At 38.4% G+C, this 21,924-nt stretch overlaps 1 protein-coding gene across 25 annotated transcripts in view; it reads left to right on the top strand.

The window, feature by feature from the left end:
* PARD3 (par-3 family cell polarity regulator) overlaps nucleotides 1–21,924 on the top strand; it is a 724,129-nt gene that overhangs the window by 417,432 nt on the left and 284,773 nt on the right. For 15 of the 25 annotated variants that reach the window (XR_002828697.1, XM_023752233.1, XM_023752229.1 and 12 more), the window contains 2 exons: nucleotides 9,527–9,686; nucleotides 16,128–16,317. Coding sequence is in view for 24 of the 25 variants with exons in the window: in XM_023752233.1 (XP_023608001.1) it covers nucleotides 9,527–9,686; nucleotides 16,128–16,317 (350 nt within the window). In the remaining variant the exon portion in view is untranslated. The remainder of the gene's footprint in view (nucleotides 1–9,526; nucleotides 9,687–16,127; nucleotides 16,318–21,924) is intronic. The other 10 variants (XM_023752234.1, XM_023752244.1, XM_023752245.1 and 7 more) reach the window with 1 other exon arrangement.

Genomic DNA, 21,924 nt, shown 5'->3' with positions numbered 1-21,924 from the left:
GTATATATGTGGGTCATGTATTTTTATCCATTCAGCCACTCGATGTCTTTTGATTGGAGCATTTAGTCCATTTACATTTAAAGTTATTATTGATAGGTACTTTTTATAGCCATTTTTATTTTTTGTGTCTGTGTTCCTTCTTCCTTTTTTCTTTTTTCTTTTTACAGCATTCCCTTTAGCATTTCTTGCATTGCTGGCTTGGTAGTTATAAACTCCTTTAGCCTTTTTCTTGTCAGCGAAGCTCCTTATTTTCCCTTCAATTTTGAATGATAGCCTTGCTGGATAGAGTATTCTTGGATTCAGTCCCTTGCTTTGCATCACTTTGTAAATTTCCTTCCATTCCTTTCTGGCCTGATGTTTTTCTGTTGAGAAATCATTTCATAATCTAATGGGAGATCCATTGTATGAAACTTTCTTACTCTCTTGCAGCCTTTAATATTATCTCTTTGTCCTGAACGTTTCCCATCATAATTATGATGTGTCTTGGTGTAGGTCTTTTCGGGTTCATCTTGTTTGGGACTCTTTGTGCTTGTGTGATTTTTTTTTTCTTCCCTACATCAGGGAAGTTTTCCGACATTATTTCTTCAAATAGGTTTTCTAACCCTTGTGCCTCCTCCTGTCATTCCGGCACCCCTATTAGTCATATATTGCTTCGTTTCATGTTGGCCCAAAGCTCCCTTAGACTCCCCTCCTGGCTTTTAATTTTTTTCTCCAATTGCAGTTCAGTTTGGGTGTGTTTTGCTTTCCTGTCTTCTAATTTGATAATTTGGTCCTCTGCTTCTCCTAGTCTACTGTTGAAATTTTCCATGGTGTTTTTTATTGCAGCTATATCGCTCTTCATTTCTTTTTTTAAAAAAATATTTTTATTGATTTATTCAGAGAGGAAGGGAGAGGGACAGAGAGTTAGAAACATCGATGAGAGAGAAACATCAAGTCAGCTGCTTCCTGCACACCCCGTACTGGGGATGTGCCCACAACCAAGGTACATGCTCTTGACTGGAATCGAACCCAGGACCCTTCAGTCTACAGGCCAACACTGTATCCACGGAGCCAAACCAGTTAGGGCCACTCTTTATTTCTTCTTGATTCTTACATAAGTTGTTGATTTTTTCGTCCATCCGGTTTATGAACTGTATGACCCTTATTCTGAATTCTTTTTCTGACATATTGCATGCCTCCATTTCACTTAGCGGCTTTTCTGGCAATTCCTACTTTTCTATCCTTTGGGGGTTTCTTTGTCTCCCCATTTTTGCTCTCACTGAAGGATCTAGGTGTCGAGTCGTCCAGGGGCTACTCCTCGTGTGGCAGCTGTTCCTTGGGCCGTAGCAGCAGCGGCTGCTCCTCAGTTGTTGGCAGCTCCTCTTGTGGGCACTGCTCGCAGCAGTGTTGGCTCCTCTGGCTGGCGGGGCCAGGCTGCTTATGCAGTTGCTGCCCCTTGGACAGGGGCGGGCTGCTTGCGAGACTACTGCTCCTCGGATGGGGGCGGGCTGTGCAGGACTGCCGCTCCTCAGACTGGGGTGGGCTGCTTGCAGGCTGCTGCTCCTCGGACAGGGGCAGGCCACGTGAGGCTGCTGCTCTTCAGACCGGGGCGGGCTGCTCACGTGGCTGCTGCTAGCACGGTCGTGGTGCCCTGGGATAAAGTGTTGGGCTGGCCAGAGGGGAGCACACTTAGGAAGTCACAGGAGCCTGCCCCATGGTCACTGGAGTCTCAGTGACCGTGAGACCACAGCTGAGGTAGCAGGTACCTGGCGGAGGTGGCTGTAGAGTCCTGAATGTCATCTGAGGGCACCCTGGGTGGTGATGAGGCTGGGATCCCAGTCACAGATGCTCTCCCCTTCAAAAAGGTGTGGCCCCAGAGGAAGACCTGGCTGCTCGGGGACTGTTTGCAGTGGGAGCAGAGGCTGCCTGGTTAGGCGAGCCCAGTCAGCCTGCCCCCAAAGGTCCTGTGGGATCTAACTGTGACACACACACACACACACCCCCCACACGTACACACACTCCTCTTTTGCTCTTTCACTTACTCATACTCTCTCCCTCACTGCTGCCCTCTTCCTGCCTCTGTAGTTGGGTCTAGAGCAGTGATGGCGAACCTTTTACATGCGTGTCAGAGGTGACACGCGAACTCATTTTTTTGGTTGATTTTTCTTTGTTAAATGGCATTTAAATATATAAAATAAATATCAAAAATATAACTCTTTGTTTTACTATGGTTGCAAATATCAAAAAATTTCTATATGTGACACAGTACCAGACTTAAGTTAGGGTTTTTCAAAATGCTGACACGCCGAGCTCAAAAGGTTCACCATCACTGGTCTAGAGTGTTATTGATCCGTTCGTGGATGTAGTCTCCTCTCCAGGTGACTAGTTATGTGGCTCACTCTCTACCACATTGGCCAAACAGGATAAAATTCACCTCGACAAGACACATCACAAAAGGGAACAAAACACGAATGTACTTACGACACCGATAGCCTCAATGTAAGTGACCACCAGAGAAAAGAGAATTAGGGGAGAGAAAAGAGAGCACAGATGATATAGCAGAGAGAAAAAATGGTATGAGAGAAAAGGAAATGAAGAAAAAGGAAAAAAAAACATATATATGGGGAAAAAACACCAGAGAACAAACAGATAAACCAAAACATACAAATACCAAATACCCAGTAAAGAGGATGGTGGCAGAATCTTATATACAGAAAGTAAGTTTAAGGAATTTGATGAATATGGGGAGGACCTCAGTTCAGTATAGTGGGAGTAGCAAGAGGATGAGTGGATAAGAAGAAAGAGAAAGAGAGGGAAAAAAGAAATTAAAAAAATTTAATAATTTTTTTAAAAAGCAGGGTAAAATAAAAAAATAGAATGATGACAAAAATAATGTGAAAAGAAATAGAAAATAAAGAAACAAACGAAAAAAAGGAAAATAAAAAGAGATAAACAAAATAATAATAAAATAAAATAAAAATAAAAATGAGGGCTGGTTTAAGATCCCACTCTTCTGTATTGTCTGCCGCTTCTCAGTTTCCTGTTGCTGGGACTGAAGGCCTCTCTTTAGGCCAGTCCCTGTAGGCTCTCAGGAACTATTCAGATTTTTTTTGTATCCTTTGTGCCACTCAGGGTGTAGTCTGGGTGAGGCTGTATTGGTTGCCAGGAGAAAACGGCTGCCTAGGTCCAGTATGTCAGATATGACTCAGCGCCAAACTTGCGGCCACCTCTTCCTGACCCTCTCCTCTCCCTGGCCTCTCCCCAGAGTCCACAAGTCTGCACCTCCACCTGCACCTCAGCCACGGGAGTGTCTGTATTTGAAAGGTCCTATGAAGTAGGTTCAGTGAACAAAAGCAAAGATCAAAAAGAGGGGAAAGAGCTGCGCCTCTGTGAGCCCCTCTCCCACTGGCACAGCGTGGCCTGGGCAGCCCCCTCTGGGCTCAGTCTTTCGTGGCTTTGGACCCAGATCTAGAATCCCCTGCTGCCAGCAGTCCTGTGGACCTCCTTTCCATAGTCAGATGCTCTGCCTGTCCCAAGAGACATGGCCTCGGTGCCGTGTGGTTTCTGTCTGACCCTCTGGGCTCCGAGGTATCGCAGTTCTCTCCAGCCCATAACCCTGATTTTACTGTTCTCCAGGCGTCCTTTTCCTTTCCCGTCTGTGAATTGTCTCACCAGCTGTGTCTACTTTGCCAATTTGGGGTGGATGTTATTCGATTTAGTTGTTCATTCTGTCTGCTCCGGGACAAGGCTTGGAACACGTCCCTTTATTCCACCGCCATTTTGTCTCTCTCCACAATTATGCTTTTTAATGCTCTAAGGAAATTAATATTTGTAGAGATTATTGTTAACATAGCTTTTAGTCATTTCATTATATCTCTGCTAGACATGATCTCTTTTTAAAAATATATATTTTTATTGATTTGAGAGAGATAGAAACATCATGAGGAAAGAGAATCATTGATAGGCTGCCTCCTGCAAGCTCCCCCAACTGGGCTTCGAGCCATGACTGGGAATTGAACCAGCGACCTCTTGGTTAATGCGTCAACGCTCAATCACCAAGTCACACCAGCCGAGCAAGACATGATTTTATAAAAAAGTCTTGTCTTAGTACCAACAAAGAATATGAGTAGGTGAACTTTTGTCTTAGACCTCATACCGAAGGATTTAGTTGTGTCAAGCACTGTTTTCAAATGAATTCTCTCTCTAGGTTTAATCCTCTTAGAATTTGAAAGTACTAGAGGCCCGGTGCACAAAAATTTGTGCACTTGGGGGGGGTCCTTCAGCCTGGTCTGTGCCCTCTTGCAGTCTAGGACCCCTTGGAGGATGTCCACCTGCTGGCTTAGGCCCGCTCCCTGGGGGATCGGGCCCAAGCTGGCAGTCAGACATCCCTCTGGCAGCCCGGCAGCCCTCGGGGGATATCCACTTACCAGCAGGGAGCAGACCTAAGCTGCAGTCAGACATCCTTAGTGCTGCTGAGGAGGCGGGAGAGGCTCCCGCCACCACTGCTGTGCTGGCAGCCATCAGCCTGGCTTGTGGCTAAGCAGAGCTCCCCCTGTGGGAGCGCACTGACAACCAGGGGACAGCTCCTGCATAGAGCGTCTGCCTCCTGGTGGTCAGTGTGTGTCATAGCAACCAGTCATTCCCAGTCGTTCTGCTGTTAGGGTCAATTTGCATATTACCCTTTTATTATATAGGATAGAGGCCTGGTGCATAGGTGGGGGCCGACTGGTTTGCCCTGAAGGTTGTCCCGGATCAGGGTGGGAGTCCCGCTGGGGTGCCTGGCCAGCCTGGATGAGGGGCTGATGGCTGTTTGCAGCTGGTCAAGCCCCCCCCCATTGGGGACCCTCACTCCATGGAGGTTTGGCCAGCCTGGGTGAGGGGCTGATGGCTGTTTTCAGGCTGGCCACACCCCCTTTAGGGTGGGGTTCCCCACTGGGGTGCCTGGCCAGTCTGGGTGAGGGGCTGAGGGCCGTTTTCAGGCTTGCCAAGCCCCCTGGCGATGGAAGCTGGAAGCTCCCAGCCTCTCCTTTTTTTCTTTATTCTGGGATTTATTTACCTTCTATAATTGAAACTTTGTAGCCTTTTGCAGAGGCTACAGCCAGCCGTGGGAAGCTTGGCTTCCTCCATCACTGGAGCAACCAAGCCTCCTGCTGGCTCCAGCTCGGTGGCTGCCGGCCACCATCTTGGTTGGGTTAATTTGCATATAGTCGCTCTGATTGGCTGGTGGGCGTGGCTTAAGGCATAACGAATGTACAGTCAATTTACATGTTTGTCTTTTATTAGTGCATATAATATATATATCTCACGTTCAAAGGCTGTTAAATCGCATTGTTTACCCAGATCTTCAGAAAAAAATCACTTCTATTGTGGTAAACAACCTGCTTCCCTATTTATAATGGTCTGGCCCTCTAGCAACTTCAGCATGAAATTATAGCTAATTTGCCTGCAAAGGTCAGGTGGTCATAATAATCTGGCCACTCAGTGTATATTAAAATGGAAAGTGGTGTAAGACATCATTTATGATTCTCTTCATTTTATGTATTAAGGAATAAATCTGGAGAGGTCAAACTATTTATTTAATAGCTGTAAGGCCAAAGTACTGATGAAGTAATTTAGTGTTCCTTCCTCATATGCATGTGAGTGGGTCTAATTGACTATGAATGTGTTGTTCAGGCAATTTGTATTCTGATTGTATTGGGATGTAGTGTACAATGAAAGCACAGACTTTATTTATGTTTTTATTGATTTTAGAGGGAGAGGGTGGGGGGGGAGAGAAAGAGAGAGAGAGAAAGAGAGAGAGAGAAAGAGAGAAGAGAGAAGAGAGAAATATCTCCTGCATACCCCTCCTGGAGATTGAGTCTGCAACTTGGGTATGTGCCCCAACCAGGAATCAAGCTGATGTCCTCTTGGTATATGGGACAACACTCAACCCACTGTGCCACATCAACCACAGACTATATTATCACCCAGAGTCAGTTACACTCTGGGTCTGCCACATACCGGAAGAATAACTTGGGGATATTCCTTCACCTCTCTGATCCTTGCTGTTGTCCACATGTGGATTGAAAGGAAATTACATTTGGTCCTGCATGAAAGCAGAACCTGAATCTGGATCCTAAATGTCCTGCCACTGTCCTCCAAAGCTAAACCCTGTCTATTCTTTTTCTGTTCACGTATCCTTTGGATGTGAGTATTTTCTCAATGTGTAATTGAAATCTAGATCAGTTTCTTTTAATTTCAAATTAAAAGAATTCCATCAAATTTAAAGGCCTACTTCTTTGTGGCCTAGTGTGTGTAAGATCTCTATTAACCATTTTAAGGAATCTCTGAGTCATTGAATTCAGATTAACTTTATTCATCTCATTATTCAATCAGTGTGTGCTCTGTGCCAGGCATTGGGGATAACAGGTCAAGTCCATGATGACTGAAATATCGAATAATGAGATCATGCTAAGTACTAAGTAGGACCCACTTCTAAATTTGTGGAAAGGGGTGAGGGCCATATCTATATCAGCTTTTCAGTGTTTATAGTTGAGATAGTGGGATACATTTTTTAAATGTGAAAGACATCATTCAACCTGCTAATGCATACTTTAAACAACATGAAATTTTACTAAACCCCACAGAAATTGTATTAGTTTTATATAAGAAACCAAGATTTTAACTTTTCCTAGTAAGAAGAGAAGGCCAAGTATATAATGAAAAGCATATTTGCCCTGACTGGTTTGGCTCAGTGGATAGAGCGTCGGCTTGTGGACTGAAGGGTCCCAGGTTTGATTCTGGTCAAGGGCACCAAAAAAAAAAAAAAAAAGCATATTTATTGGACAATATCCAGCTTTTTGTTATTAAATATCATTTGTTATTTTCTGATTATAAAAGCAATATATGATCATTTGAATATCTTTTTAAGGAGCATATTATTTATATTATTTTTAGATTTTGAGATCATTCCCAGTTTTTATACCTTTGTAAATAAAGTTCTGAGAAATATTGATTCCCTTGAGTCTTTATTATTCACTTTGCTTATTAGTTCGTAAGGATAGTGAAATAACTGGCTTGGTCAAACGTATAAGGTATTTTTTGAACCGTGATATACATTTCCACATTACTTTAGGAAAAGACAGCATCACTTTACACTGCTACTCGTTACGTTAATCTTGCTTCAACCTGGAGCTTATTTGTCTTCAGCAGGTGTCGAGCTTTCCCATTGGTAGGGATGGAGCTCTGTACTGAATGAAGCTGGGTTGAATAACATTTTTGCACTTTAAACAACAAATGAAAAAGTGAAAATTGTAGTTTATTTCTCTTTTTTTCTAATTAAGCTTAATTTTGATAAAGTTTTAATATAAGGAGTCTGAAAGGGCCTGGGAACAGCCTGAATTGTAGAAAGGCCTGGACTGCTCTCCCAGGGCCACCTGGCTCTGCCTCCTCCCCTGAGAGCTGAGTGCCACACTTCTTCCAGTACGCTCACACAAATCATCAAAAGATTTGAAATCAGGTTTTGTTTTGTGTTTTTTGTATTTTTTTTTGAAATAAAAAGGCATTGCATCTTCTGTTAAATATTGATATAGTAGTTCATTGATTTCTCCCTTTAAATCTGTCTTTTGAGATGCAAATTAGATATGGTTAGTGAGGCAGGGGAGGTGTGTCCTCTTTCCTAGGAAAGTGGTCAAGTTGGAAGTTCTATCTGAGCAGGCATCTTACTGTTTTTCTCAAAAAGCCCGCATGGACAGTTTTTTTAAATCTAATTTGTATTTGACTTTGTAAAATTCTAAAGTAGCCTCTTGGTATATTTAGGACTTTCTCATAAGGAGCTTTATAAAGATTTTATCATCTAAAAAACTGCAGTTATATAGTTTAATTAAACATACTTGTTAAGCAAACTTGAGGATGTCTTATGATGAAATAAATTGTTGCAAAGCAAGTGGGTCTTGTGTGTAGAGCACCTATTGTATAGCAAGTCTCTTTAATGTATGTGCTCATTTTAAAAATTCAAATGTACTTGTTCTTAAAGATGTCCGGTATTTGTTTCGTTTGCTTTTGTTTTTATGTCCCCAAAGTACCTTGGAGTTTAGCCTTATTATTCTTTCAGAAAATATTCTTTTATTCTTATACATCAGAGACCTTGAATATTTCATTTACTTTTCAGAAAAGCTGTCAGTTGTAATCTGCAACTTAAAAAAAAAAACTAATAAAACAAATGCTCATTTCACAATTTAAACCTTATTGAGTCTAATTCACTGGCGCTGTGAGTTTATTTTTCTCCTGCAGTTTGACGTGCCTCAATTGTAATTGTGTTGACCCTTCAATGCATTAAATCTCCCCACTGCTTATCCGACTGGGAGAGATAAGTCTACAATTCGGAAATTCATTAAATGTCTCATTTATATTAAACAGATGATATCTTCTTATAGAAATCATAATTTGTTCAGGCAACGGAACTGCCACAGTGGGGTTTCATCTGTTTGGAAAATGCAGTCTCCTTCCAGCTTTGCTGTGTTGTGCTGGGCTGCCCTGCCTCCCAAGCACTCTCTGCCTCTGGCTGCAGCCAGCACCAAAACGTCCTAAGATATTGGTCCCCTGGGTGAACCTCAGAGCCCACATTGGGAGGAGTGTAGTTAAGTGTGCTTTGTTCCTCCTTGAAGCAGATTTGTTTCAAGGCCTTACTAACATAGGTTTTTTATTCATATTATCTTTATGGGGAATATGACTTACAAGGCACGGCTGTTTTAAAGAATGCCACATGTAATTTTATTCATAGTGATAGAAGTTAACTCATATGTTTTGCTTATTTAGGACATTGTATATGTTTGTGAAATACACATCTTTGCCTATTAGAATATTATTTGTATACTATTAAAGTGCTTTTCTCAGTTATTCACTGTCTCATGCTTAAGATTACAATCAGAGAATAGGATGATTATTCCTAATGTCTAGCAGAAGAAATTTAGGCTCAGTGTATTGTTCAAGACACATGAGCTGACAAGTGGTCTTTAAGTCTTATAGCATGAGTAGTAATTCTACCAGCACACACACAGACTGTAAGTGTAAAAGTTTCGTTTGCTTTTGTTTTTATGTCCCCAAAGTACCTTGGAGTTTAGCCTTATTATTCTTTCAGAAAATATTCTTTTATTCTTATACATCAGTTTACTTTCCAGCTTCCATTCTGATATTGCATGCCTTGTGCAAAGCAACATCTTATGAAAAACTTTGAATTAAATCTTTACAAATTGACTTCAAATAGATACTAACCGTCAAACTGAAAAACATAAGCAACAAGATAAGTTTTTTTAAAAAAGCTTTTAATATACATATTTTTCCTCTAGTGGTTGAAATCTGACAGAACTTAATGGGAGGCACAGTGTAAAGTGGCCCAGAAAGTTGGTCATTAGGCAGAGCTGCCATCACAAATTATTATGGTATATGGTGAAAAGTTATAGTTTATTTGGTACCCTGTTGGATGCAAGCCTTGGGCAAGTTGTTATAATATCCCCATGCTACTAACAGGCCTCTAGTCCTGACTCTCCCCTGTCCCCTTTCTCTACAGCTGAAGTCACCTGGGAGCCCCTCAGCACCTGAGCTGCCCATTGAAACTGTGTTGGATGATAGAGAACGAAGAATTTCCCATTCCCTCTACAGTGGGATTGAGAGGCTCGATGAATCCCCCACAAGAAATGCTGCACTCAGTAGGATAATGGGTGAGTCAGGTAAAGCTGTTTATCACATCTTATTTTTATGCTTTAACTGGTTCACACAGAGGTTATTAATGTAATATTAATGAAAAAGAGGGCCATGTTTTCAAGAGGAAAAGGGCAGGTTCATTATAATCACTCAGGAAGTGTTCAAGAGAGTAAATCAATACATTGCTTTTTTAACATGAGTTTTAGATCCTGTGATGTGGGAAGAAGAATAAAGGGATCCCATGGAAATGTTTCCCAGTGATCAAGGTGTTTTAGCTTGTTTGAGATAATAAATGAAGCCGTGTTTTTAAAAAGGTCAAAATTTAGTGATTTATGGCAAGGAGGCTTCGCAGTAGCGCTGTTCGGAGTGAGAGGAAAAATACGTATGTGTATATAAGATATTCACATTTATTTGGTTTGCATTTAATCGGAGAGTACCATTTTTTTTCTTGCATCTCTACTTTTTCAAAGCCTTCATTTTAATATTCTGAAACAAGGTTTTTGCATCCATTGTTTAGATTCAACACTGTGCTGTATGCATGGCCCACAGTGGGTAATGAGGTTGTGCACACTTGCTCTGTAGCAGTATAGCTTCTACTAACAGACCCAGTTAATAAAGACTTATTTTGCCACAGGACTGGTTGGATGTACTGAGTTGCTCATCTTGGTATTACCTTGGGAGTTTTCAAATTTAAAATACAGCAAGCTGTTTTGATTAAAATAGCAACTGACATAAAACACTTTTATTGCTGGTATATTTTGCTAATATAAAGTAAAACCCTAAATTTTACTCTATTTTGAGTACATTAAGTATGGTTTTAGTACATTTAAATTTTCCATCGTGAAGCTTCATTAGAAGAAGGATTTACTTCATTCATCAGTGGATGTTTATTGGCAAGACATTGTATATACACTTTTGTTATAGATACAAAGATGAATATAAACAATCTGTGCCTTCAAAGAACTTTCTGCTGCATGATAGGAAAAATACATAAACATGACTGCTAGAATTTTCTGTTGTTCTTTCTCTAATTCCTCTAGCTTTCTAGTTTAGAAAATTTGCTAAATTCTCATTTATTTTGTTACAAATAGAATTTAGACATGCCAATTGTAGTTTTATTTTGTCACCATTCTTCCTTTTCCATGGTTGGCATAAGTGAAAGCAGAGGAAGATGGTAAAGATATTGTGCACCTTTTAGGTGACAGGTATCTCATGTAATTATCACATTAATTTATCACTGCTGTTGGATTTTCCATACTTTCTTGGATTTGGTATAAAACTTTATCTTTGCTAAATACTTTTTTATTGATAAAAGTTCAGACCCCTTGAGAGAGAGAGTGCATGTGTGCCTGGATCTGTGTGCATACAAAGTGATATGCTGTAATTTCCCCTCTATTATAGGAACATAGGACTTGCCATACTGAATCAGACCATTGGTCCACCAGTTCCTGTAACCAGCGTCCTGCCTCCAATCCCTGATGCTTCAGAGGAAGGCGAAAAACTAAGCTAGAATACAAACCAAAAACCAAACAAAATTCACCTAGTAACCTTTTGAAATGCTGTATATTTGGGTTGAGGATTCCTTCATTTTCATTATAGTCTGTTGCCCTGATTTTGTTAGCTATGGATTCATTAGCTTGCTTACTTTTGCATTGTCATTGGCGTTGTTTTTCCTTCCCTCTGCTAGAGATGTAATGGACTTTTAAAACTCTATATGCTTCCCCCAAGGTAGTAACTTCCCTCCCAGCTCTGTGCTTTGTGACATACTGTGCATGCCCTTTGGGCTGGGAGGTGACAGACTCTTTACATTAGATGATAGGCCAATTGATGTTGAATGATTAGATATTTTCTTAAGACCATATTTTTACATGTTGTACTGGAATCTAGGGATCCCATATAGTTTTACCCTGAGAAATACATGTACTTAATGTGATTTATTTTTAGTTTTGAAAATCTGAGAATTCCTCAGTCTTTGTCAGCCCCTATTTCAATATCATTGGCCCTAAAACACAAATACACTTTAAGTCAGTTCCCCTTAAAGTTAGAAATCTTGCAAAAGATGTTACCTTACAACAAAACACCAAAACAGGATACCAAATATAAAATATTAGAGCACTGAATTTCTATTCATCTCCACCAATTTCTATTAATCTCCAATAGAATTTGTTGATTTGCATAGTATCTAGGTACATGGAAATTCCTCAGATCTTGCTTAGTAAATGCTTGTCTCCTATGCTTTTAGATTAACTCCTGTTAGACACCAGTGGAGGTGATGGTATTTACTTCATGATCAATTATGATTCAGTTAGAACTTGGTATTGAAATTCCAGCTGACTACATTAAGAAATGATTTATTTTATGCAAACAGGGTTAATTTTCACATAAAATATTTCTCACGTAGGCCTGACTCTAGACCAGAATGAGCTTTGAGACTTTCTGACTCATATCTATGGGAACATATCCTAGGAAAGAAGCTACTAAAAAATAGATTTAAAAAGGTAGAATTGTTAGAAATGGAAGGATGTCAGATGTCATCAGCTACACTTTCCCAATTAACAAATAAAGGAATGAAATCCCAAGATACCATTGTGATTTTTATTTTGTTTTTATTTATTTTCTGGGGAATACTGAGATCACACAATTTGTGACATTCATTCTTTATTCCCATCAATTTATAAGTACTCACATCTTTAAGCAAAAAGCATTAGACAGTCTCTAAAATCTATTCCATTTTGGCAACCACTGTGATTTAAACATCAAAGAAGTTAATCTTTTAAAACAATGTTAGAAATCATGAAGTCCAACATCCTTATGTTCTGTTCAAGGAATTATAGACCAAAGAAATTAAGTGACAAGCTGCAAAGTTTCTGTGCTACTGAACCAAAATGACGATGTATATTTTTGTGAGTCATGAGTCCCACATTACTCAAACCTGTTCCATCTCCCTAGCTTTTGATGGGGTCAGCCATATTTGCCACCAAAGGCAAGATGTCTCCAAACGTCATTCGTATTGGCTGACTTTCCACTATTGTGCATTTTAAAAGAGTCATCCTGAACTTTCATCACAAAGAAATCTGCAGTGAGCCTGCATAGGATTTCTTTATTTTAAAAGCCTTAAAAATATTTTACAAATTGTTAGACCAGCCTAACTAATTAATAATAACAGTACTAGGCATAGCTAATTTAACCAATATATTCATTTCATAAAGTTACAAGCTGACATGGGAGCATTGAACCTTAAATTTTTACAATGTCTTAATCTGAAGAATTTTTCTATCTAAAGTAAAACCGAAATCTGTTGTATCCATTTTAGAATTTAATCTTATTTTCACACATTTGTGGTGAGTTTAAAAAAATAATTATGTTAATATTATTTCATCTTGTTAGAAATTCAGTATAGAAAAATGGAACATTAATATTTTATTGTGAGTCAATCACTGGAAAAAATTTCCTCATTTCATCTGTTTTTAATATCATGTATGGCATTGCCTTCTATGTAAATGTGCCAATGAATAAATGTTTAGTAAACAATCATCCTGCATCTCATTGTTTCCCTCCTCTTCAGGATATTGACTGGTTGACATTTTAGTTTGTAGTTGTTAGTTAACTAGTTGAGGACAAGGGAATATTTATCCATCAAAAAATAGATCAAAGGCTTCTCAAGTCATCCTTCAAAGGTTTCACATTTATGATGTGCCAAGTACAGCAAGCGTAATTAAGAGGTATTGACTAGGTGGAGTTTGGTACAATGTGGCGTTAGATAATTTAGTCATCCATTACCCCCAATATATTTCTGGAGTCAGAGTCTAAAACTATATTCCTAGCAATCATGTTAAAAAGTAGAATATTGATGGAAAATATGAATTCTCAAATTTTTAAAGATATTAGCCTCCAGAATCATGGGTGAGACAAAATAGCCAAATTCTTATCTCACTATTAGGGAAATTTCTTGCCATTCATTTATGTATATTTTTTGGATCACTAAGGTACAATATTGCTACTAAAAATATCTTATGAAAAAGGATTGTCATCTGAAGAACCATTCAGTGTTCCATATTGCTTATTAGGCTGTCTCTCAGAATATATTGTCTAAACCCAAGAGTTTTAGTTGTGTTAAAAATGAGTGTACTGTAATTACACCATAATATTTCCTTCCAATGTATTTTGCCTGTGTGGGGTTTTGGCATTTAATGCTTTGATACATGCCTTGTCAATGGCAAGCTGTCAGGGAAAATTCAGGTTTTGCCATTCTGTACACTTTTGGGGGGAAAAGTATGTCTTGAGAAGGAAATATTTCTTTGGGGAATAGTGCTAGACTGTCTGACCTTATTTATGAATGATATTTTATTGAACAGATTTCTGTCTTTCTGCTAATATTCTAAAACTCTAGTGGGGATAAATGAGTGACTTGAATTCAGGAAAGGCAAACAATTAAGTACTAAATATGATTTACATTTTTATTATGAGTATTCATAAGAGGTTGCTAGTTTTTATAGTTTGTCAAAATGAATGCATTTCAAATCAAAGTAGAGTGTTTTTCTTAATAAAATGCTGAGTAGAACTTTTAGTGAACATGTAGTATTTCTATAATAGGGTAGTTTATGCTAAATAATGAATGCATCTGAAATTTCTAGCAAGGTTGCTTTTGTGGGTTATCCTGAAAAGATGTATATGTGATTTAATTTTTGCACCTTTGTTGAAATGTCCAGTGTCATTTATATTTTAGAAATCCTTAAAGATCATATATTTGTCATCCCAAAATTTCCATAATACTGTTAAAACAAAAATTATCATTTACTTTAAAATTTAAATCGTAAGATCAATGTTAAAATGTTAATAGAATTTCTACACATTGCTCTTGTGCTATTTTAAGCAATGCTTTATAATTCAGGAAAAGTGTACTCTCTGTAAAATGGTGGCTAATCAATTTTAATGGTAATAAGAACTAGTATAGCTAATTTAACAGATTTGGACATTGGAGTTAAAATGAGAGTTTTCTCATTCTCTTGTAAGGTGATAGGGAAATTGTCTATTTTCCTTGCTTTGTTGGAAAAGCCAGGCCAGTGGGTCCATATCATCCATGCTACAGATTTCTGTGTGCATGGCCTCCCACAAAGTATTCATGTGTATCAAAGCTTGGTTCACAGTTCTTTCTCATAATTATGGCAAAGGGTTTTGGTAGTTAGCCAGAAGAACAGTAGGCATTTTGGGGAGGAAAATGGCATCATTTGGACCCTAGCTTTGTCTTTAAGGATTTAGGGCCTGGAATCATAATTTTATCCTAAGAAATGCTGATCTGTGAACCTGAGCAGATTTTCCTGAGAAAACTGATCAGTGTAGACAGTTTTGGGTCTTTCCTTACCAAGAACACTATATCCTAATTGAATAAATCAAAACTATAGTCTCCCCTGTCTTGGGCTGAAAATCCCTGGGCAGTCAGATTCTTTTTTTTTTTTTAAATCCTTACCTGAGGATATTTTCCCATTGATTTTTAGGGAGAGTAGAAGGGAGAGGGAAAGACAGAGAGAAACATCCATGTGAGAGAAACACATCGAATGGTTGCCTCCTGCATGAGCCCCGACCAAGGCCCATGCTGGGGAGGAGCCTGCAACCAAGGTATTTGCCCTTGACCAGAATCGAACCCAGGACCCTTTGGTCCTCAGGTCTATGCTCTATCTGGGCCAAACCAGTTAGGGCTCAGATAAATCTTTACTTTTCAAGATCAATTGTGCCATCTTCCCCCAAAGCCTTGATTCTGCATGTGCTCATCTTTGAAGCATCACTTGAATGCACCATGGGCATTTCTGCTTCATGCATTGAATGATGATCCTGCCGATGAAAAAGACCTTATTAATCATTCAAAACCCAACTCTGATGTTAACTTTTGTTAAGATTCTGAGCATCCTCTGTCTCTAGTTACCCAGGCAGTAACAGCACTAGAGAATGGCACAGTACTTTTGGCACATCACTCATAGCACCAATCAGTTATCAACTTTTAAATGTCTATCTCCTTCTCTAGGGTTTGAACAATTTAGGGGCAGAAATTAAGTCTTTCTTACATACCTACTACATGAATGAATGGGTGAATGGTTGATGTCTGCAGGGCTTCCCTCTAAGTTTCCTGGTAAAAAATTTCAAAGGACTTTCATAATGTAGAAACTATGTAGCATTTTCACATTAGAAGACATTCTGGAGATCATCTCTGGCTTTATGAAACTTAAAACCAGAGAAATTGAGTACTCTGACCAAAGCTACATAGCTCTGGTGGAGAGGAAGGAATAAACTTGAGATCTCCATTTGACATTCATCTATGAAAAATAAATTGCCTTAATTAAATTTTGTTCTATCAGGTTGAACAGATGTTTGGAAATTTAGTTGTTTTTTTTTTCTGATGTAGCAAAGTATTAATGCACATTAACACTTAACACGAGTCTAGAATTTCTTTTTTTTTTTTTTTTACTGGACAGGTAAATACCAGCTGTCCCCCACAGTGAATATGCCCCAAGATGATACTGTCATTATAGAAGATGACAGGGTACCAGTGCTTCCTCCACATCTCTCCGACCAGTCATCTTCCAGCTCTCATGATGATGTGGGCTTCGTGACAACAGACCCTGGCCCCTGGGCTAAGGCTGCAATCAGTGATTCAGCAGACTGGTAAGTTCACACTCCACGGAATAGAAGACATTAGTGAATTACAGTCACAGTTTATCTGTGTTTTTAAAAGCCCTATCACTGAGCACAGTTAATCTTTTTTTTTTTTATAGCAGTGTTCTGTTTTCATGGTTTGAATACTCTTATTAATTATCAATCTTTTAATAAAAAATTTTCTCAAAGCCTATAAACTTGCCCAATTGTTTTAGCCTTTGCAGGGCTATATAATAATTTAGCCAAAATAGTAACAAAACTACCACTAACCAGAAAACCCTATTCATTTGTTAATTTACTATTTATTATTTTTTATCAGTGTCAATTTGATGAATTGTTTTTCTATTAAGTAAATAAATTTTAAGCAAATCTCTAAGGTAACTCAAAATTTGTCATAATTAGATGACTTTGGCCAAATTAATAGTTGACATGTTCTGAGAATGGGAAGATTTATTTTAAGAGTGCTGTAGCTATACTATTTATTTTTCATGGGCTTTTATTTTTCTTTCTAATTGAATTTATTGTTGTGACATTGGTTTACAAAACCATACAGGTTTCAAGTGTACAACTCAATAAAACATCATCTGCTCACTGCATCGTGCACCCACCACCTTTTGCCCACCTCCACCCCCACTTCCCACTGGCTGTTCCCACTGTTGTCTGTGTCTATGTATATATATTTTTTGGCTAATCCCTTCACCTTCTTTCATCCATTCCCCCATCTTGCTTGTAGCATTGTGACTTTGGGGCAGTCTGATGCTATTTTTTTCTCCTATATCTTTCAAAATTGAAGTAAGCTTTTGATATTATTGAGCGAATGTGTGGTCCATGAATGTGGATTTGGGTTTTAATTTGCATGCCTAGCAATTATATAAATCAATAAACAATAGGAAAGTGCTGCTTCTCGATGACCTTGTAAGATAGTAGTGATAATTAACACAAACTGTGTGAAGCATTATACCAGAATTTTCTCATTGCCCTTTCTCTGGGATCTTTATGGAATACGTCAGCAAAATTATATTTTAATATTATAGTATCATTCCTTCACCACTTAACCATTTCTGTTTCCTCCTCTTCCTCAGACTTGCATCAACATTAAATATTAGATAGGAGGAGTCCTGGTGACTGGCATTTATTTGTGTTAACATTTTAGTGATGACCTTAACAAAATGAACGACCCCCACAGTCCTCTTCCCCCATTCCTCTCATGAGCTCATGAAAACACAGCCGGGTCATGGGTTAGTTCTCCGTGGGTCAGTGTTCTTTGAGAACAATCTCACCTTATATTTGCACCCTTGAAAAGTCCATATCTATCTTTTTTCCTTCCCTCCCCTCCCTTCTCCTCCCCTCCCCTTCCCTCCTCCTCCTCCTCCTCCTCCTCTTCTTCTTCTTCTTCTTTCTCTCTCTCCTCTCCTCCCCTCCCCTCCCCTCCCCTCCCCTCCCCTCCCCTCCCCTCCCCTCCTCTTATTGAAACACAGGATTTAAAAACAGACCTCCACCCCAGCCAGTGTGTCTCAGCAGCTGAGCATCGACCAAGAGGTTGCTGGTTCAATTCCTCCATCAGGGCACATGCCCAGGTTGCTGTCTAGATTCCCAGTAGGGGGCATGCAGGAGGCAGCTGATCAATGATTCTCATCATTGATGTTTCTGTCTCTCCTATCCCTCTCCCTTCCTCTCTTTAAAGAAAAAAAAAATCAATAAAAATAGACCTCGAATCGAGCCCCCATGATAATAACTTACCTGAATGTGTTTTTTGGTTCAACTTGGAGGGGAAGTTCCAGTGTAAAGTAAACTCCCATTTGAACTCCACAGATGCCTTTACATTTGCTGCTGCAGATTTTATCTTTCTGAAGTGAGAGCAACAACAGGGAAAAGCATTCATCTTAGGGACAAAAGCCTTTGAATCTCCACCATGATGAGAAATTGTGAAGGTGGCAGAGGAATAGATCCATGGGGGGCTTTGTGTTGGTGAAAGTAAATAAATAACTAGCAGGGATTAATTGTGGCATTATCTTCCCTAAAGGGATTCCTGAAATGGCAAGGACTTGTATGATTTTTCTGTGGGGAAAGGGGGGCAAGGAAAACAATATGAATAAAGGGTTATCTAAACAAGAATGGCAGCTGTTCTGAATCACAGCAGAAAATGTAAGCTTTCAGCCAGACAGTATCTCCCTAATCCTTGATGAAAATGTTATGAAAACAAAAGGGAAATAAGACAGGATTAATAACTGGAATTTTAATAACATTGGGGGTCAGGATATGGTTACATTCTTTAAAGAGTCAGCTGTTAGTCCTGAAATCTAACTTGTTAAGTATTCTACTGTACTGTTTATTGTGTCTGAAAGTAGTTAAATGGGTCTATTGATAGGGAAGAATTAATATGTCATGGTTTAAGAATATTTAGTTATATTAAGACTCATTAATTCACCAACTCATTTGACATTTTAAATTGTGTGTGTTTACAGTTCACTGTACTGGAAGGATAAATATGTCAAATGGCTAAAATTTTAATTTGTTAACTAATAGAATATACTTTTTTCAATCCATTAGTTGATTTAGGGAACATTAACAATGGTTTATGGGGAAAACAGGACATTCTAATTTTAATGACAACATAACTTTAGAGGATATAAAATTAGTTTATGAAATATGATAATATGTAGTTTTCAAATAACATTAGCAATAACAATTTGTATTTCTTTGAAAAATTTTTTACTAGTAATTTTATTAAAATTGTATTTCAAATTCATTCTGTTCACCAATTTGATACCTTATTGGAGTTCAGGTTTTAAAATATTCCACATGATACTAAAACAAACAAACATATGCAGAATGGTTGAAGAGATCAACTTTCAACATATAAAAAGTAATTTTATTGAAAATGTACTATTTAGAGTTTTTCATTACTGATTGGATTTTAATTATCATATGGGTTTTAATTTTTCACTTCTAGGACTGTGTAATTAAGTTGGGATGTATGTGCTATGGAAATTGTAAGCATAGTAGTATCAGAATACTACTATGTAAGCATAACATGCAAGCATATATATTTATGAAATATGCATAAATAATATACAATTATATATCTAATGCTCACTATTGCTGTACATACCTACATACACCATACAATTGACCCTTGAACATCATGGGTCCACTTAACATAGTTGTTTTTTTTTTTTTCAATAAATACTGTACTGTTTTCCATCTGTGATCAGGAGTCTGCAGATATGGAGGGCTGACAATATGATCGCTGTACACCATTTTATATTGAGAAGTTGAGTATCCATGGATTTTTGGTACTTGTGGAGCGTCCTGGAACCAATCTTTATGAATACTGAGGGACAACTTAAGTTTTGGGGGATTCAAAAATTACATATGGATGTTTGACTGCTAGGTGGGGTTGGCTCCAGTAACCCCAGTGTTGTTCAAATATCAGCTGCCTGTAAGCATCCTTGGATGTGAATGGGCACATAAGGCTTCAAGATAAAAAAATTTATTCAAAGTTTTATAGGAAAATATGATATGTTAAAAATGGAAAGAGTGTAGAATGTAAACAAAATAACTTTATTAGGGCATATATATGATGGTGTTTTACAAAACAAAAACAAAAATACATTGTTATTGCCTTGGGCTCACCTCCCAGTCTCTGTGGGTATGTCCTTTTTCAGTACCTGGGCCAGGACTAGGGTGAGCCAAGGTAGTTGCCCAGGGTTCAAAATGTAAGGAGGCACTCACTCGCAGGTTCCAACCCTAAATTTGCATGGCCCTGAGATTGAGTGCTGCCTTAAATTCAGAGCCCTAGGCACTTACCTTGCCTCATTCTAGGGGCCTGCTTTGTATTTGGTGGAAAAGATTGAGAAAGAGTATTCCTTTGTGTGGTTTTTAAGGATCCTATTTCTATTATCATATTTTGTATTATCTTTATAATTTGAGAAAGTCTTTGTTGGGCAATAATAAGTTATTTTGTATAGCGTTTTGCAGTTTACAAAGGGCTTTCACCTATGTCATTGAATTCTTTCATGGGCCTTGTGAGATGGATGAAGCAACTAGTATTCTCACATGTGGGCAATACATTTCAGTTCACTTAGCCTGACATCAGAGCATTTTCCTTGATGTCTTCCTTTTCATCAGTTTTGGTTTAGCTACTCTGTAAGAGCCAGTTATTTTATGCTCAGTAAGTTGTAACTTAATTTCTGATACATATCCAAACTAGATCACTATCCTTTTCCCAATATGGAGGATAATTCTCAAAAAAGGCTCATGAAGCTTGCTTCTGTCAGGAGCATAAAGAAGGTTGTCATAAACCCAGCTGACATAGTGGAAGTGACCCCCTCACATTCCAGTAGATTAGTTAACTGGGGAGGTACATTCTGCTACCTGGTCAGATAGGTAAGGTGGCACAGCACTGACATAGGAAAGCTATTTATTTTCTCGGTGTATCCAGAGGAAAATGATTTTCATTGTATGCGCTGTGCTCAGAAAACCTGAGATGCTTTTTAAAGTCTTTACAAGTTTTTACAAATAGGAGTGATTTCCTATCATCCCTGCCACTTCCATTGGGAAAACACATCAAACTGTATCCTGTTCCAATGGTTTGCCATATACTTCATCATCTCTGCTTCAGCCACTGTGTTGGTATGACCATATCAAATATCATCTAGTCTAAGTCATGCTTTTCCTGACTTCCTCAAATACTGTTTATTCTCTCATCTATGCAGCCACAGCTTCTGCTATATACTTCTGGTTTGGTATTTTTCTTAGGAACTCAGAGATCAGAGATATTTTTCTTTTTAAAAAAAATATATTTTTATTGATTTCAGAGAGGAAGGGAGAGAGAGAGATTGAAATATCAATGATGAGAGAGAATCACTGATCAGCTGCCTCCTGCATGCCCCACACTGGGGGTCGAGCCTGCAAGCCGGGCATGTGCCCTGACTGCGAATCGAACCATGACCTCCTGGTTCATAGGTCAACGCTCAACCACTGAGCCACGCTGGCGAGGCGAGATCAGAGATCTTTTAACTTTTGTACCCAGCAGGATGCCTTAATCAGAATAGGTTCTAATAAAGATTGTTGAGTTGACCTCAGTTTGATTAAGTATTGCAGAGAAACTACATCCTTATGAAACTACATGCCATAAGGTGCTTTTTTTTCTTTTCTGTTACCCCAGATAAAGGATATATAAGAAGACCAGAATACATATATCTTTTTTAAAACTTCTATTCATTTTCAATTTATATAGTTACTTGTTTGCTGCCAATATTTGTATTAATATATGAAAAGTTTCCTGAAATTTTCAATCATTTTAATGTCTAAAAGATATAAGGCTTATTTTTGATAATCACTTAAAAATAATAATGTATTGTCAAGTAGAGTGAGGAAAATGTCAGAGGGAAGTAGAAGAGGAGAGAACTCACATGGAGAACTCACATTAATAAATGTAAATTAATGTTGTATTTTCCTATTACTATACAGCCACAGTTTTTTTAAAAAATGTATTGTATTTGTGTAATTTAGTTTAAATATTTTTGAGGAATATACATATGTACACACTCATACACACAGGTATATATGAACTTTCCTAAATTGAATGTCTTCTATTTTTAGTAAATATGT

Source organism: Myotis lucifugus, unplaced genomic scaffold (genome assembly GCF_000147115.1).
Source record: "Myotis lucifugus unplaced genomic scaffold, Myoluc2.0 scaffold_29, whole genome shotgun sequence".
NCBI classification, from domain to species: Eukaryota; Metazoa; Chordata; class Mammalia; order Chiroptera; family Vespertilionidae; genus Myotis; species Myotis lucifugus.
The sequence above is the reverse complement of the archived record's forward strand: the minus strand, read 5'-3'. Positions and strand labels throughout refer to the sequence as shown.